The sequence below is a fragment of the Neoarius graeffei genome, chromosome 3 (assembly GCF_027579695.1).
Source record: "Neoarius graeffei isolate fNeoGra1 chromosome 3, fNeoGra1.pri, whole genome shotgun sequence".
In the NCBI taxonomy this organism is placed as follows: Eukaryota; Metazoa; Chordata; class Actinopteri; order Siluriformes; family Ariidae; genus Neoarius; species Neoarius graeffei.
The window spans coordinates 7707454-7725819 of NC_083571.1; the positions used below are offsets into that span (position 1 = coordinate 7707454).

The 18366-nt window shown below is 43.7% G+C and overlaps 1 protein-coding gene across 3 annotated transcripts in view; it reads right to left on the minus strand.

Moving 5' to 3' along the window:
* The window catches only part of susd6 (sushi domain containing 6), an 88307-nt gene that overhangs the window by 48803 nt on the left and 21138 nt on the right, over positions 1–18366 (minus strand). Inside the window, exon 3 of one of the 3 annotated variants that reach the window (XM_060916338.1) lies at positions 1197–1339. The exons of the other annotated variants lie outside the window; for them this stretch is intronic. Coding sequence (XP_060772321.1) covers positions 1197–1224 — 28 coding nt within the window. The 5' untranslated portion in view covers positions 1225–1339. The remainder of the gene's footprint in view (positions 1–1196; positions 1340–18366) is intronic. 3 annotated transcript variants of the gene reach the window in all.

Below are 18366 nucleotides of genomic sequence, written 5' to 3' on the forward strand. Positions count from 1 at the left end.
TTTTATGTTTCCGTTGAACATATACAGAGATATATCGAATATAGAGCAGGGTATTTTTTATTCCTGTTTTTAAATCTGCTTCTCGACTGGGCAAATACAAATAAACAAATACCTTGGACATGAAATAGCCCTCAGCTTCTCGCCAATTATTTAGCTAGGGTTACAGTGGGGGGGCGAGTCCTTTGGTAACGGCGAGAGTTTGACTTCTCCACTCGCATCTGTATTGTAGCGTGCCTTGCTAGATGGCAGTAGGTACCGTTTTTATGATGGTCTTTGGTATGACCCGACTGCGAGTAGAACTTGCGATCTCCCAGTTGAAAGGGGGGGGGGCGACACGCTAACCACTAGGCAAGCTCGCTAGAAACGGAGATCGGCACCGCACCCATGCACCTCAAAGAGCTGGGTAGTGCTGGGACTGGAGACTGCCTGGGAACCAGAGGTGGACAAAGTACCCAACTTCATTACTTAAGTCAAAGTACAGATCCCACTGGTTCAATGTTACTCCGATACAAGTGAAAGTTGTCCAGTCAAATTTTTACTAAAGTTAAAGTACTTAAGTATTAAAAGTACATTTTCCGTCAACGCATCGTTGTATTATTGCCACAGCACTTACGAAACCTAACGCCAAAGACAGAAATGTGAATTCACAAAATGAACACGTGCTGTGCATCATGGTGGTTTAACGTTAAGCTAGCTAGTCAGTGAGACTCAACTTGACATGCTAGCAAACTCTTTTCAAACTCGAAATCATATTGTGTATCTAACGCTACTAGATAAGAAAGATTTCTACATTCTGTTTATTTAGCAAGATTATGCTAAAACACATTTCTGAAAGCACTTCAGATAAGTTAACGTTATTCACTTTAGCGTAACTCTGTTTTTACATGCTAACTAACAGTGCCCAAGTTAACTAGCTACGTGTAAACGTTAGCCGTGGACAAGGCAACCTGGCTAACCAGACTGCATAGCTATTGCAGCGTTATCGCTAGCTCTAAAAGCACAGACAACTTCATTGCAAGCTTTCTCTTGGAATAAAACGTTTACAGACCTCAATATGCTTCCGCAGGTCGGACGGCGAGTTTTTGTAGGCGGTGATGTGGTTCGTTTTCGGCAAACAAAGCAAACATTTAAAACGAAACGAATCTTTATTCCTTTCAGAAAACTGAAACATGGGTTCATGGGCCATGAGTGCGTACGTTCTGCAGAAGAACCGCCTCCTTCCATTCTGCCATCAACTGATCGTGTTAAATAACGCTGCTGAGAAATCACTGATCTTGATTTTATCCAGTCTATGGACGTGACGTGACCCTAGTGATTACTGATCGGCTCTCGGTGTCACCTGCAGGAAAAACAAACAAACAAACAAACAAAAAAAAAACAATCATGTTTTAGGAAAGAAAAGAAAAACGTCCACTTTCAATTTCAAAGCTGCTTCATAGTAACGAGGACCTTGATAGAAATGTCGTGGAGTGAAAAGTACGATATTTGTCTTTCAAATGTAGTGAAGTTAAAGTCATAAGTTTCCAAAAAAAAAAAAAACTCAAGTAAAGGACAGATACTCAAAAAGTGTCTTTGAGTACACTTCGTTACTGTCCACCTCTGCTGGGAAGACCAGATCCTGGCCTAGCAGGGACTTTGACTTTTTTTTTTTTGAGGACAAGAAATCCGCGATGTGTTACAGTTATCGTAATGTGTGTCAGCTGTCCATTGCTAGCGATGATGAGTGCTTCATTAGGATGCACAGAAACACAGATGGGCTGCGAGGCCCACACCAGAGCGACGGCATGAATGGCCTGGCCAAGCTGCCACGGAATGTCTGGCTTCGTGAGCTCTTGCATACTATTCTCTTCTTCTAACAAAGCGGCTTGCACAGTAAGGCAAGACAAACGTCTTAGCCATCGTGTTGTCTCTCTGGAGCTCCAGACCTGATGTCAAGTGGTGCACAAAAGTGCCACAGACCTGACGGGTATGGAAGTTTCCCCGCAGTGACAACCGACTTGCCGAGTGATGCCATCCGTTGGCCATTTTTGTGGCTCTTCCGCATGCCATCTGGTGGTGCGCCATTGACCCTGTTGGGCTCATCTACCACACTGCACTGGAAAACGCCCTGCTGCCAGCACCTTATTGCTGATGTACTGTTTAGCCCATAGCTGGAACCCAGGCAGGTGCTACCACTCCGGGACGGAGCGTTCCCGGGAGCAATCGTGATTAAAGAGTAACTCCAGTTCAGTGGTTACGTTAGACTTTTTCATTGTCCGTCATTTTGACGGACAGGGTCGTAAAAATTCCGTCATTGTCCATTATTATCTGTCATTTTATTTTAACTTTTAAATGACAATGTATATAGGCTATAAATGCTATATATTTAATAACTTGTGTTTTCATGGACTCATTTTCATTTAAAAATTAATTCACAGAACAAGCTTGTATTATTTCATCATTTATTTATGTATTTATGATGCAAAAAGATGAGCAGAGATTCTGACGTTCGGTCACTTGTGAACCCATTTTCCCTCCGCTAAAAACATTGCGGCTGTTGTGCCTTAACGGGCATATGAACAATGTTATTTTACAACGTAGCAAGACAATTGCAGTTAAAATATGAACAGTCCACTACAACGATTTAAGTGACAATCTAATTTGACCTGTTTGCGTGAGCTCAAACCTTCCTTCTGGCCCGCATGGATTTAAATTGGGAGCTCGCTTGTGCATAATCAAAGTCGTCAACGGAGACTGCTGCTGAGGCAATTGTCATTAAATTTTGCGTCTTTGCCTCGGACAGACGACTTCTCATTGACGTTTTAATTTTATTCTGAAGGCTGAACCCGCGCTCTGCTGCGACACTGGAGACTGGAATAACCAGCGCCACTTCAGCCAAAGTTCTGAAGTCGGGAAACGTTTCTCCCAGGGAAGTGATCAGAAGCCGACAAGAGCCTCTGAAAGTTGGATTTCCCGACCCTGCTAGTACTCTCTTCATAGGGAGGAAATCCTGCAGCATGCCGTCTTTCTGCACCAGTGGTGCAGCTGCACCCCGCGTCTCGGCTCGGCGGAGCCTGCTGACACGGAAGGTCTTAAATAAAACGAAGTTATGTTTAAATGTTAGTTTGTCTACCCGTGCTCTCATTAAAATGATAGTTTAGCAGATATTCGAGCAGTGATGTTCCTAAGCTTGCTGGGGAAGAATACAATAAATCGGCATTTGTTTCATTTTAAAAACAAGAAAACAACTAGCCTAAATGAGCGCTATTGTACAGGCAGGGAAACGACACAAACAACCCAATGCATCTCTTTTTTTAATAGCAAAAATGACGTGTCTTCTGCAGAGAAGGGAAACATTAATCCATCTCACTGTGCTAGTGGTTAGAAAAGTCAGAGTGCGGTCAGGAGCGCGATGGGCGGAACAGCCTTGCGCAGTGGCTACAGTGTCTACATGAGCAGCCTGTGCACTGAACATCAAGACTCGCCGCAACGTCGGCTCAGATTGAAAGTGACGGCAGTGAAGACTATGTATACGAAAACTCTGCCACGACTTGCCAATCATTTCAATTGTGTGTTTTATTATTGTTATCTCATCTCATCTCATTATCTCTCGCCGCTTTATCCTTCTACAGGGTCGCAGGCAAGCTGGATCCTATCCCAGCTGACTACGGGCGAAAGGCGGGGTACACCCTGGACAAGTCGCCAGGTCATCACAGGGCTGACGCATAGACACAGACAACCATTCACACTCACATTCACACCTACGCTCAATTTAGAGTCACCAGTTAACCTAACCTGCATGTCTTTGGACTGTGGGGGAAACCGGAGCACCCGGAGGAAACCCACGCGGACACGGGGAGAACATGCAAACTCCGCACAGAAAGGCCCTCGCCGGTCCCGGGGCTCGAACCCAGGACCTTCTTGCTGTGAGGCGACAGCGCTAACCACTACACCACCGTGCCGCCTTTATTATTGTTATTATTAGGCTATTATTGTTATTGGTAATGGTAACGGTAAACATCCGTCAAAATGACCGACGGCCTTCAGATTTTTCCGTCATAGCTAAAAAAAAATCCGTCAATGACGGACAATTGTCGGTTAACGCGACCTATGCTCCAGTTTCCCAATACTCAAGTCCTCTTGGACTGGAAACTCGCCACCGGTTGCAGTTTCAAGTCAGATCCAGGACTAAATAACGGCAAGTTATTTATCGTAACACATTACCGCTAACGTAGCTCCGTGACTAATTTCTCTCTCACAGAAAGAAAGTACATCCTTTTAAACCTTTCAGGACTTTTGATTTGTTTCCAGAAACTTTTCTCATGGAACAAAATGTCAGCTGCTTTGATAATATGACAACACTACAATCAACATCAACGACCCTGCTGCTTCGTATCAGCATTGGGACATTTTCTTCAGATTGAAGAGATGAAATTCCTGTGAAAGTATAAATTGAGGAAACGCGTCATTCAAGCTATTTCTCTGGAACACTTCGGGTCATTCATTAAGTACTTCCTTAAAACAATGTTTGCACAAGGTGTGATTGTGCGCGCGTGTGTGTGCGCAACATTTCTTTCACACTCTGAGTCATCGATAAGTCTTGGTGTTGGCAGAGTGTATCGTGTTCTCGTCAGCAGGACGTGCAGAGGCAGACTTGAGCAACAGTGGAACTTTACAGGGAAATGATGAAAAGGTGCAGGTCAGAGAGAGAGCGAGAGAAAGAAAGAACGAGCACGATTTTTATCTTCTGATGACTTTGGGGCAAAATGGGACACTTGAGAAAGAGCAGGACGCGAGAGAGAGAGAGAGAGAGAGAGAGAGGCAGAGCGGAGAATCGACAGAAACACGAGGCTATATTTAGAATCTTATTAGAAGAAGTCGTTTCCCAAACCCATATCCTCTCATTTCAGACTCTAGTCCACTGATTGCAGAGCAGACAAGAACCTCAAATAATCACAGGTTTAAGCTTCCAGGAAAAATAAACCCTGAAGGCTGAAAGCCTCGTTCTTTCCGTTATGAAGCGTACGACAGCTTGGGGAGCAGCTGAACAGCGAACGTTTATATTCACAGGGTCTGTTCCACCACGCGAGGCTCCACTGGGCGAGGATTTCGCTCGACCTGTGGCTAAAAACACTCTCCAAACACTTGACTGTGCAAACAGCTATTTCTTGTAATTAAAAAAAAAAGCTTAAATAAATAAATAACGAAAAGGTAGATCGGTACAAAGGCACCAGAGTAGTCAAGGCAGAACCTGTGTACAGCAGAATGAAGAATTCTCTGCAATGGAGATCAATGGAACTCAAGGGCGCAGATAGCACGGGGGACGGGGGGGGACATGTCCCCCCTCAGATTTATAGTGACCCCCATCTGTCCCCCCCACCCACCGTCCCTATGTAAGGCGCCACACATGGGTAGAAAAAGTGAGGATTAATGTTCCGTGAGTTAAACTAACTTACACTGCAGCACAAAGTTGAAATGGCAGCAGCAGCAGCAGCCTTGTCAGTGATCAATCCACATTTTCCCCTTCTTGAATCGGTGTAGGCTGGAGCAGATCCTTGCAGAGTTGGGAAAGCAAGGTGTTCATTTTCCACATAATTCTCGGTTAATAACACTGCACAGCTCATCCATTTGATAGCAGCGGTGTTTCTGCTGCAGTGCGTTCAGTTGTACTCGTAAGTTGGAAGTTTGAAGTCGGAAAAGCATTGAAATCCAGCATCTCCCAGCATAAACGCTGGGGTTTTCGTTTCATTTCATTAACTGGCCATTTTTTTCGAATTCCATGTTCCATGATGTCCCAGTTTTTAAAGGATATGGGACATGGATTTTTACCTGGGCATAATTATGTATAAAGGACATAAGAAATGCCATCTAAATCACTGCAGGGCGTCAAAAATGTGAAAATCATCACATTATTCAAGTTTTTTTTATACATCAGCGTAAAACAAGGATTCGTTAATGAGCTAGGTGGTCACGTGACCCGTGACGTAACAAAAACTTTCCAAGGAGCCAGCGCTTGGGAATCGAATGTAAACAGGTTACCGAAATGGACACCATCGACAGTGACATTCCCAATGTTTCACAGAGATGTGAAGTTAGACCCTATCAATTCGAACCGATAGCTGGAAATTCACATGAACGTGGATCTTGTCTTTACTCTGATGGGTCAGATGATTCTGAGAGTGAGAGTTCATTCAGTCCCCATGAAACTGAAAGCGGTCGGCTTGATAACACTTCCTGGTAAGTTAAAAACAATTCTGCTCAAAGGCTAATGATCTGTTGAAAGAAGTATTATTTTTGTATCATACATTGAAAGTTCATCATAGATCTAGCTAAAGTCCGTCGCAAGCTAGTTTTTTTTTTTTGCTGATATTTTTCGAGATTGATTGAGATACAATGCTTCCAGAGTCCGAGATGAAAACATTCAAAATGGCGAAACGAGTCGGAATGATGATAATCAATAATTGATACACCCAAAATTATAATACTAATCCTTACCTCGGCTTTCAGTCGCTTAGCGCAGAGGTCTTCAACAGGGGGGTCGCGAAATCACACCGGATCACTCATATCAACAAAAATATTCCTACCCTGTCCCCTGGCCTCCGTGCAGGGATGCAAACAGCGCGCCTTTCAGCGGATGCCGCCTTTTTCACGGCTGAATCGCGCAGATCCGATTTTTTTAAAAAAAATAGCGATGTTGGTTCATGGAGCATGAGGCATGAAGTGTAAGGATGAGAGAGAGGCGGTTTGGGTCGGGAAGCTGCGCACATTTGTGCAGCCTGGCGCAGGTGTGCGCGGCTTCCCGATTTGAACTGTTTTTTTTTTCTCATTCTTATACTTCCTGTTTCATGAATTAATATCGCTCAGTACCTGAGTATTAATGTTGAAAGAATCCTCAGTGAAATGGTCCGAACACAGTTTGTGGGAAACAGTAGGTGCAAAGTTTTTTTCAACAGGTGTTCTGTAAAGTTGTCCTACCAAGCCTACTGCGCATGTGCAGGTGAGCCCACACTTTCCTCAGCTTCAGGTCCTTGGGGAATGCAAAAAAACTTACTCCAGGGCATTTCCCATTGGAATTATTGCAACCATAAGCAGCACAATACACCATGATGTCCAATGTATGATGTCCAATGTACTTTAAAAACAATTTTCTTGTCATCCACTTCTCCATTCATCTACCCGCTTGTGCTGTGCCCGAAAGTTTTTGTGACGTATGATCACGTGACAGCGGCTCTTCCGGTTGCAAAAAATGCATATCGGAAGTCGAGCAGAAATGCCATATCATCATCACGAATATAACGATTTTGCTGAATTTAATAGATGATTTTGTATTTGTTGATGCAATTAATTCATATTTTTAATGGAAAGAAACTGATATAGCGTGCATTTATGTTTCATGTCCCATATCCTTTAAACTGGGAAGCGCTCAGTTCTGAGGTTATGTTGCTCGGAGCTCCAAGTTCCGACTTCCAATGTAAATGTAACGCACCATCTCGACCCCGGGGTCCTAAGGGGAGCTGGGGACTTTGCCTGTCGCGGTAACCATAGTGATCATAAACAACTGTCTAATGACCGAGCTGGTGATCTTTCTGCCACATTAAGCCAGAGAAGAGGGGGAAAAAAAATCACAGCGTTTGTTTCAAGAACCAAAAGATGTAAATATCCTCTGCCTGTTGCCTTTCCCAGATGTGACAAATACTTGTTTTGTAATGTTGAGTAGCTAGTCTGATAATAATAATAAGGAACTTGGACTTACCTGAAGTAGGCTAAATGTAAAATAACAGCATTCTCGGCTGTAGGTGAATATCTTTTAATGTTGTTATTTTTATGTATAATGTTATTTTAGTAAGCAGCAACTGTTAACTGAAATTATGAGATTTAAGATGTTAACATTGTCCTCCTGGCCTGCAGGCAATCCCTGGTGGGGTCAACAATGAAAAAACAAAAAACAATTACAGCGCTTTTTCAAAAACCGAGCAATGTTGACCAGGTAGGCCTTTGTCTACCAATGTTCATTCAGTTAGAAAACTCACAATTCGAATGTATATTGAAGCTTCAGTACACACACACACACACACACACACACACACACACATATATATATATACACACACATTTACACAAAATGGAATCATTTGCTGACAGCTCAGTCCCCCCCAGTTCAAAAATCCTATCTGCGCCCCGATGGAACTTTATTTATTTATTACTCAAACCTCCGACTGAATTTTAGCTTCTTTGACGGCTCGTTTTAAAAAGTGCAGTAAACGAATAATTGACCCGACTCCAGAGAGTTCACGGTGCCAGGCGCGAAGGAAGTAAACGTGCATGTCTCAGTGCTCGCATAAGTGAACTGACCAGTTGCTGTGCATGCCTGTGAATTCCTGGGTGTCACGTCACTTCACGTCACGTCCGCCTCATTATTTATTCAAAACTTTACCTGGTGGTCAACCAAAGCTCAGTTGACAAAAGCGCTTGTACGGAGAAGGTGTATTGCTCGCATGAAAAATGCCGTACGCTTGCGTTGTTTGAAGCGAATCGATCAAACCGTGAAACTGGTAAAAGTTTCTTCAGGGTTCGCCGTGAACTAATAAAACACAGGATTTCACAACAAGACGTGGAGAAACGCGGCTTTTCAGTGAAATCGAAGGGAGCCGAGTCGAAGCGTGCTGGAGTTTGCGGTGATCACTTGGTGAAAGGTTTGTATCGTTATTTTACGCTACTTTTCTTTAGTCCCGAAGCGCTAAAGCTGATTCTCCAGCTGTTTCTTTGTTTACGCCCCACAAAGTCCATATGCATGAAGGTCGCGACAAAATTCTTCCCCAGCCGTACAGTTACAACGCGCCGTGATCACTTCTTCTCCGTCTTGTTTAACTAAGGTCTTTAAAGGGATTTCTGATGATCTTTGTGAATGATTTAGCGGAGAGATAAGAGCCAAGACGAGTGAGAATCAAGCCAGCTGTTGTTTGTTTCCGCTTCATTGTAAAGACGCAAACAAAAAGCTTACACACGCAAAAAACAATACAGGATTCACTGGGCAGCGACTTGATAGCGAGGTCCTTTACCCAGCCATCTGTTTTGCGGTGTAGAAGGACGTCTGCAACATCAGATAGTTCGAGATGTCGGGGAACTCGACTGAAGGGTCGTTTTCCAGATCGTATGATAAATCCTTCTTTCCCAGACTGTCGGGGTCGATTCCATTGCACACAGCGATCTTCTGAATATATCTAAAGCCAGCAGTGGCTTCTAGATTACGAGCGTCCTCTGATAACTTATCGCTAGCTGTTTGCGCTACGGCAGCCGTTTTGGTTTGCTCGACCACCAGCTGTTTCACTTCCAGTAAAACTTTCCGCTACGAAAAGTCACATGACTGAAATCCAAGAATACGGTGTGCTCATTTTTACTCGTGGCCACGCCCACTAGTATTGCTTTACGTGCCAGGTCAGTCCTCATCGTGCGCTCTCTGTTAACGACCCACTGTAGCTTGAGCTTCAAGAACTAACAAAGATATGCATAACTGCTTAAGTTACCTATAATACTGAAGACTATTTAACGGTTATTCCACGAAATCGAGTCGTACATGAGCTGACAGCCGATGAGGTGCGTAGCACCGAGTTGATTTTAAGAAACAGAGCCTTTTTTTTTTTTGCAAATTTGATAAATAAAAACTTTGTATAAAACGTCCGACAAAATAATTTCTGCTTGGAATGTAAACAAACCGGCGAAATGACAGGAGCAATTTGTGAAAAATGCAATAAAAATAATAATAATAATAATTCTTGAAAAAAAAATACGTTCTTACCATCAAATACTTTCATTCCATATTTAGTTGCTTTGTTTTTGTATTTTTTAGGGTTTTGTTTTCGAGTTTTTATTTCGTCCTCGGTTGACTCAGCAACACGCTCCGCCATTTTGTTTTTCTCTCCTCGTGGTATATGAGCTGATATCCTAGTAGTAGAGTAGCCAATCAATCAGAGAGCGCGATTGGTCATATCCAGTGAATGTGGACAGAGTAAAACATGATATCCGTTTACCGCAACAGCACACAAAGCCCCGCCCCCTCCAGCACGTTCAACTGGCGAAGCTCACAGCTACGTTTCTAGAACAATCTCATCTATGCTAAGTGGTGAATATTAATGAAAGATATCATCACCAAACATGTTCGGTTTGCACTGACGTGTAGGAATATTAGCATTGTGCTACGAAATGGAGAAATTACTGTTTTCAAAAATTGAAAAATTTTCAGTGCAGTGTGTTACCATGGTAAGTCTCAACTTGATTTCCTGCCTGAATGCACGGCTCTCAAGAAAGCTGGAACCATCAACCGTACATATAACTCGCTCATATTCGGTTAGCACTTTATCCTCGTCAGTGTTGCCGTAGATCCAGGGCCTATCCCGGGAACACTGTGCATGAGGCAGGAATCCAGGAATGTACCGGATGGGACATCGCATGCACTCGTACACACACACACACACACACGGACAATCTGTCTTAGCTGGGAGGAAACCGGAGAAAACCCACAAGGAGAACACGTGAAACTTGAATATTGCTGTTTCCGATCCCATGTGACAGAACTTCTGAAGGAAATGCGATCAAAAGAAGCGGAAAAAGGATGCGAGTTCAAAACCAGGAAATTGTTGCCGCAAGCACGATTTGGCTTCGATTGTTCTATCAAGCCCTGCCAGAAAACCCAGAGTAATACTTGCGCCATTAAGACCGACGGTGATACAACCCCGATTCCAAAAAAGTTGGGACAAAGTACAAATTGTCAATAAAAACGGAATGCAATAATTTACAAATCTCAAAAACTGATATTGTATTCACAATAGAACATAGACAACATATCAAATGTCGAAAGTGAGACATTTTGAAATTTCATGCCAAATATTGGCTCATTTGAAATTTCATGACAGCAACACATCTCAAAAAAGTTGGGACAGGGGCAATAAGAGGCTGGAAAAGTTAAAGGTACAAAAAAGGAACAGCTGGAGGACCAAATTGCAACTCATTAGGTCAATTGGCAATAGGTCATTAACATGACTGGGTATAAAAAGAGCATCTTGGAGTGGCAGCGGCTCTCAGAAGTAAAGATGGGAAGAGGATCACCAATCCCCCTAATTCTGTGCCGACAAATAGTGGAGCAATATCAGAAAGGAGTTCGACAGTGTAAAATTGCAAAGAGTTTGAACATATCATCATCATATACAGTGCATAATATCATCAAAAGATTCAGAGAATCTGGAAGAATCTCTGTGCGTAAGGGTCAAGGCCGGAAAACCATACTGGGTGCCCGTGATCTTCGGGCCCTTAGACGGCACTGCATCACATACAGGCATGCTTCTGTATTGGAAATCACAAAATGGGCTCAGGAATATTTCCAGAGAACATTATCTGTGAACACAATTCACCGTGCCATCCGCCGTTGCCAGCTAAAACTCTATAGTTCAAAGAAGAAGCCGTATCTAAACACGATCCAGAAGCACAGACGTCTTCTCTGGGCCAAGGCTCATTTAAAATGGACTGTGGCAAAGTGGAAAACTGTTCTGTGGTCAGACGAATCAAAATTTGAAGTTCTTTATGGAAATCAGGGACGCCGTGTCATTCGGACTAAAGAGGAGAAGGACGACCCAAGTTGTTATCAGCGCTCAGTTCAGAAGCCTGCATCTCTGATGGTATGGGGTTGCATTAGTGCGTGTGGCATGGGCAGCTTACACATCTGGAAAGACACCATCAATGCTGAAAGGTATATCCAGGTTCTAGAGCAACATATGCTCCCATCCAGACGACGTCTCTTTCAGGGAAGACCTTGCATTTTCCAACATGACAATGCCAAACCACATACTGCATCAATTACAGCATCATGGCTGCGTAGAAGAAGGGTCCGGGTACTGAACTGGCCAGCCTGCAGTCCAGATCTTTCACCCATAGAAAACATTTGGCGCATCATAAAACGGAAGATACGACAAAAAAGACCTAAGACAGTTGAGCAACTAGAATCCTACATCAGACAAGAATGGGTTAACATTCCTATCCCTAAACTTGAGCAACTTGTCTCCTCAGTCCCCAGACGTTTACAGACTGTTGTAAAGAGAAAAGGGGATGTCTCACAGTGGGAAACATGGCCTTGTCCCAACTTTTTTGAGATGTGTTGTTGTCATGAAATTTAAAATCACCTAATTTTTCTCTTTAAATGATACATTTTCTCAGTTTAAACATTTGATATGTCATCTATGTTCTATTCTGAATAAAATATGGAATTTTGAAACTTCCACATCATTGCATTCCGTTTTTATTTACAATTTGTACTTTGTCCCAACTTTTTTGGAATCGGGGTTGTAGAAACAGAGATCGGCGCCACCCAGTGCGTCTTAAGGACCTCGCCTGAGTTTCCCAAAAGCATCGCAGCACAAAGATCATCGTTAAATGGTAGAGCGAGCAACACAATGAAGGCTCCCTCTCTCTCTAAGTTAAGACGCTCTTAGTGGAAACCCACCCCGACTGCCTGGGAAGACCAGGTCCTGGGACGGGGGAAGAAGGGAGGGACTTGGATTTTCGTTGTTCTATTCAATAAATTTTCGCAACTTTCTCCTGAAATCACACTTAAACCGTTAAGACCCAAGAATTTCTGACATGAATTTGTGCGAACACTTCATTAGCCATAAGTGCTATTACAGCACGCCACATCCATTTCTCCTGAGCTTATTTCTTGCTCACAGCACAAACGGTATTAAGGCGCTGAGAAGCTGTTGAGCGTAATAGCCCATGAACTGTTGATCCCGTTTTTGCGGAAGGTCGTTAAAAAGCAGGTTGATTAAATGCTGCGAAGGCTCGGCTGAGACGCACGTCCTCCTCCGCTGCTAAACGTACCGGAGCAGATGCTCAAACTCTGGTGCTGCTGGTTCCAGTCCCAAAGCGCGATGAGACTATACACGAGAAATGAGGTGGAATGTAAACGAGTCACAGCCATGCCTGGACCTCTGGTCGCAAATCGACTGATAAAGACAGGATAGGAAGGAGCGCCGCTTATGAAGCTCTTTTTACAAGATACGTTCGAAAAGGGTTTTTTTTCCTTCCTCTATCAATCTCTTGACTAGCCACTGCACAGCGTGTTGGGGGGGGGGGGGGGGGGGGGGAGTGTTCCTTGCTGAAACTGAAGCTGAAGTAAAAGCACATCTGGCTTGTTTTACACACATCCACCTCCTGTTGGGAAGTGAAACCTCTTTAAACATTTACCGCATACTGGAGGAGCGCAATCAGTGTCAGACAGTGCTGCTGCTTACTGCCTTTTTCATTTCCAGCCCTGATCCCAGGAGACTCGTGCGGCACAGATTTACGCGTTCGCTTCACACAAAGACATGCAGGCCATATTACGAGACCAAAACACACTAAAATGCGAACGAGGTCTTGGTATACGCTCATCTGAGTTCAAGGATGAGACAGTTTAAGATCTCGCTCAAAAAAAAAAAAAAAACGAAAGGGCTTTCCGAAAAGTTCACTTCCCTGAAGCATCCGTTAGAAACTAAAAACGAAAATATAACTGCAGTGATTTTTATTCGTTTCCACATCAAGCAGCTGCTGTCTTTTTCCCCTCAGGTGAGGAGAAAGGAGTCGAATGAAAGTGTTCCAGGACTTAACGAGTGCCTGGATTCCTCGACAAACAAAATTTTGATTGTTATTTTAGAAGGTTTTCATTTCACTCATCCTAATAGAATCTCGTATCCATCCGTTATCCGTATCCGCTTATCCTGTGCAGGGTCGCGGGCGGGCTGGAGCCTATCCCAGCTGACTATGGGCGAGAGGCGGGGTTCACCTTGGACAAGTCGCCAGATCATCGCAGGGCTGACACGCAACCGTTCACACTCACGGTCGATTTAGAGTCACCAGTTAACCTAACCTGCATGTCTTTGGACTGTGGGGGAAACCGGAGCACCCGGAGGAAACCCACGCGGACACGGGGAGAACATGCAAACTCCACACAGAAAAGCCCTCGCCGGCCACGGGGTTCGAACCCGGACCTTCTTGCTGTGAGGCGACAGTGCTAACCACTACACCACCGTGCCGTGTCATATAATTAACAGTTATTCCACAAAATCCAGTCGTACATGAGCTGATCGCGGCTATAATCCGTGTACGACCAGATTGAGTGGAATAACTGTTTTATTCTATCCACATTCACTGGATTTTGAGAAACGGAGCATTTTTATTTTTTGCAAATTCGATCAGTAAAACCTTCATACAAAACGTCCAACAAAATAATTTCCGCTTAGAATGGAAACAAACCGGCGAAATGACAGGAGCAATTTGTGAAAAATGCAATAATAATAATAATAATAATAATAATAATAATTCTTGAAAAATAAAAAAGATACGCTCTAACCATCAAATATTTTCATTCCATATTTTGTTGCCTTTTTTTATTTTTTGGGGTTTTGTCTCCAAGTATCGTTTTTATTGCATCCTCGGTTGATTCAGCAACACGCTCCACCATTTTGTTTTTCTCTCCTCACGGTATATAAGCTGATATCCTATGGAATCAATTTTGTGCCAAAATGTTCATACAATACTTTTGAAATATCAAACAAAAACGACAAATCAAAATACACAAAAAAAAAGTCAATTCTTTTAGACTGGCAAACAAATTATTCGTGTAACCGTGCAAAATATCAGTCTATTACTCTTCAGAAACCTTTTATTTTTGTTCCGCGTCTTTCTCAGTTTGGTTTGACGTAATTTATTTTGGTTGCGATTCCAGCTTTCTCGTTTGCGCTCCCTGACTTTTTGCTTGCAGTTTTGGCACAAACTTCACGTGTGGGTGGGCTGTCCAGGAATGCATTCCCATTGGCTAACTTGTGTTTGACTGACAGCTCCGCTCAGCCATTCCCTACTCGGATTCTGGCGGACTGTTTGACGAGTGACCGATCCATTGACGGTAAACAAGGATCGAGTGGACTTCAGTGGCGACTGTGATACTGAATTTACACTTTGTTGAATTAATTCAATATCATAGTCGCCACTGAAGTCCACTCCATCCTTGTTTACCGTCAATGGATCGGTCACTCGTCAAACAGTCCGCCAGAATCCGAGTAGGGAATGGCTGAGCGGAGCTGTCAGTCAAACACAGTAAAACTCTTTCAAAAAAAAAAAAAAACACTTAAATGGGAAATATTAAAAATCTAACAAATATAATAATCTATTATTATTATGAATTTTTTAAAATCAATCCTAATGCAAAATAAAATCAAGTCTCTTTATTTGTGAACACTTCCAGTTCCGATAAAAATAAAATAATAATTTAAAAAAAGGCAGCTTTGTTTATTCAGTAAAACTCTTTCGCAAAAAATACTTACATGGAAAATATTAAAAACATAATAAATATAATAATGTTTTAAGATCACTTAAAATTTGTTAAATAAATCCTAATGCGGGCGGCACGGTGGTGTAGTGGTTAGCGCTGTCGCCTCACAGCAAGAAGGTCCGGGTTCGAGCCCCGTGGCCGGCGAGGGCCTTTCTGTGCGGAGTTTGCATGTTCTCCCCGTGTCCGCGTGGGTTTCCTCCGGGTGCTCCGGTTTCCCCCACAGTCCAAAGACATGCAGGTTAGGTTAACTGGTGACTCTAAATTGAGCGTAGGTGTGAATGGTTGTCTGTGTCTATGTGTCAGCCCTGTGATGACCTGGCGACTTGTCCAGGGTGTACCCCGCCTTTCGCCCGTAGTCAGCTGGGATAGGCTCCAGCTTGCCTGCGACCCTGTAGAAGGATAAAGCGGCTAGAGATAATGAGAATGAATGAAATCCTAATGCAAAATAAAATCAAGTTTCTTTATTTGTAAACACTTCCAATTCCAAAAAATAACTTCTTTTTTTTTCCCAGAAACCAATTACAATCTTTTTTTTTCTTCTGTTTTTTAAGTTACAGGATCTGACCAAATTTTTTTTGTTGTTTATTTCGCCGCCTCTGATCCACCATTTTGTTCTGGTATCCACTCGATACTGATCCTGGTTCTCTCTAGAGTAAAACTTTAAAGCTGCACTGGTATTTTTTGTGCATTTTCATATATCCAGCCTTGACCTCTGATGCCCCTTTTCCACCAAAGCAGTTCCAGGGCTGGTTCGGGGCCAGTGCTTAGTTTGGAACCGGGTTTTCTGTTTCCACTGACAAAGAACTGGCTCTGGGGCCAGAAAAACCGGTTCCAGGCTAGCACCAACTCTCTGCTGGGCCAGAGGAAAGAACCACTTAACTTACGTCAGCGGGGGGGGCGGAGTTATTAAGACCAACAACAATAACAAGACCGCGAAAGATCGCCATTTTTAAGCGACGAGAAGCAGCAGCTGTACAAACGCGAAGTCATCCATTATTATTATTGTTGTTGTTGTTGCTGCTGCTTCTTCTTCCGCGTTGTTTTTGCTTCGATGTTCGCGCCAAGGTTTATGCAAACGTAGCGACGTAACTGACGTATACAGCGACATAATGATGTGGCTTCCCTTAGCACCGCGAGCTATGGAAAAGCAAACTGGTTCTCAGCTGGCTCGCAAGTTGAACGAGTTGTGAACCAGCACCAGCACTGGAACTGATTTGGTGGAAAAGGGGTATGTGTGAACACCTGAACCCTGGTGAGTTCTCCTCCTCGCCGTGGCTCTTTAGTTCACTAATGCCGCTTTTCCACTACCAACGCGGCTGAGTCGGGCTGAGCCGTGCCGTGCTGAGTTGGGCTGAGTCGGGCTGTTGGAGTTGCATTTCGACTACAACCGCGCTGAACCGTGCTGGCTGGAAGTGGGTGGACACATTGGGTGGAGTTAGCGAAAGTGGGTGGATGTCACGTGATGTCGTTAGGCGGCGCAAACAGGGACATCAGTGACCTTTTAAGCGGTAGTCTCACGACCCGGATAGTAAACAATAAACATGGAGGACATGGAGTCGTTAGTGTTGCTGGTCTTGGTGCTGTGGCTTGTTGTCACCGACAACGCCAACAGATACTGGCAAGAGCGTATAGATGAGGCGAGGCGCATAAGGCTTCAGAAATTCTCGTAATTCGTAATTATTCTTCTTCCGGGTTTACGGTGTTTACAGATCCCAGTGTGCTCACGGGGCGTGTGTGGGCATGTGAGGACACTCCTCCTCACCAATCAGTGCACAGGGGAGTGTCTGCTCACGCCCCCAACCTCACTCGGCTCGGTTTGGCTCGCTTCAGCCCCACTCCAAAACCGTGCGAGTTTTGGGTGCTCAGTAGGGCTGAAGCGAGCTGAGTCGTGCTGCTCTGAGGTAGTCGAAACGCGAGCCGTGTCGGGCTGAAGTGAGCTGAAAAAGGGTAGTGGAAAAGGGCCATAATACCACCACACACACAGGTCCGAGAACGCCTGATCGAGATCCCGGTCCACTTCCAAGCGAACTCTCACTAAGAAAGTGTTTCGACTCAACAGGAAGTGAATCAAACCCGGTGTGTGTTGAAATATAACGCGACTACTGATCGGGATCGGTCGACTGGTCAACTAAAAAGGTACAGCTGTAGATGAAATTAAAAATCCTCGGACAAATTCGAACCAATCCCGACCAAACAGAACCGAGACGTGCAGGAGCAATAGCGTTGTCTAAACGGATCCGTCCACGCATGACGTTTAGTTTGAATAAAGATGTAGAAGATAAAGGTAAAGCCCGTGCGTGTTGTGTTGTATTGTATTGTGATGTGTTGTTTTGAGAACTAAAACCATAGGGAGATCATTTCCATTCATTCACCCACACAGTTCTGCTCCAGCTAACTGCACTTCCTGCTTCTCAAACGCACTTATCAAGATGTTAAAAAAAAAAAACACAAAGCAGCTGTTTCTTACAGCTTAGAAAAACTAGCGCGTTCACTGAAACCTGAGTTCGGGAGAATTCATTAATAAAACACATGAGGACATGATTTCAGCTTCGTTTAAACAAACAAACAAACAAACAAACACAATACAAAGAAGAGCATTATGTAACAAGTCCCTGACTTCAGGCGCGATTTCAGGAGCAGTCTCGAACACATATTGTGAGCCAAGTCTTTGATGACATCTGGAAACTTGCACCAGCAGTATTCAGTACGGCTTCTGGGGGTTTTTGTTTTTTCACAGAGCCTCTTTGCAGCGTGATCTGATTCTTGTGTTCTTCTTTCGGCTCACTCATGAGCCTTGTATGGATTCCCAGACTTATGACATAATCGCTTTATGAGGCACACACGCAATTCAAAAACTGCCGGAGGTCAAAGTCTCACCATTATGGTGAGCAGACAGATTTAAGGTCAGATGGTTTGGTTAAGCTTTATAATGAAAGCCCTAACACGTGAAGAACGTCAGCGTCTGAGGATTAATTTAAACAAACAGGGGGAAAAAAAACCCTAAAATGTTATATTTGATATTATGCTGAGCGAGT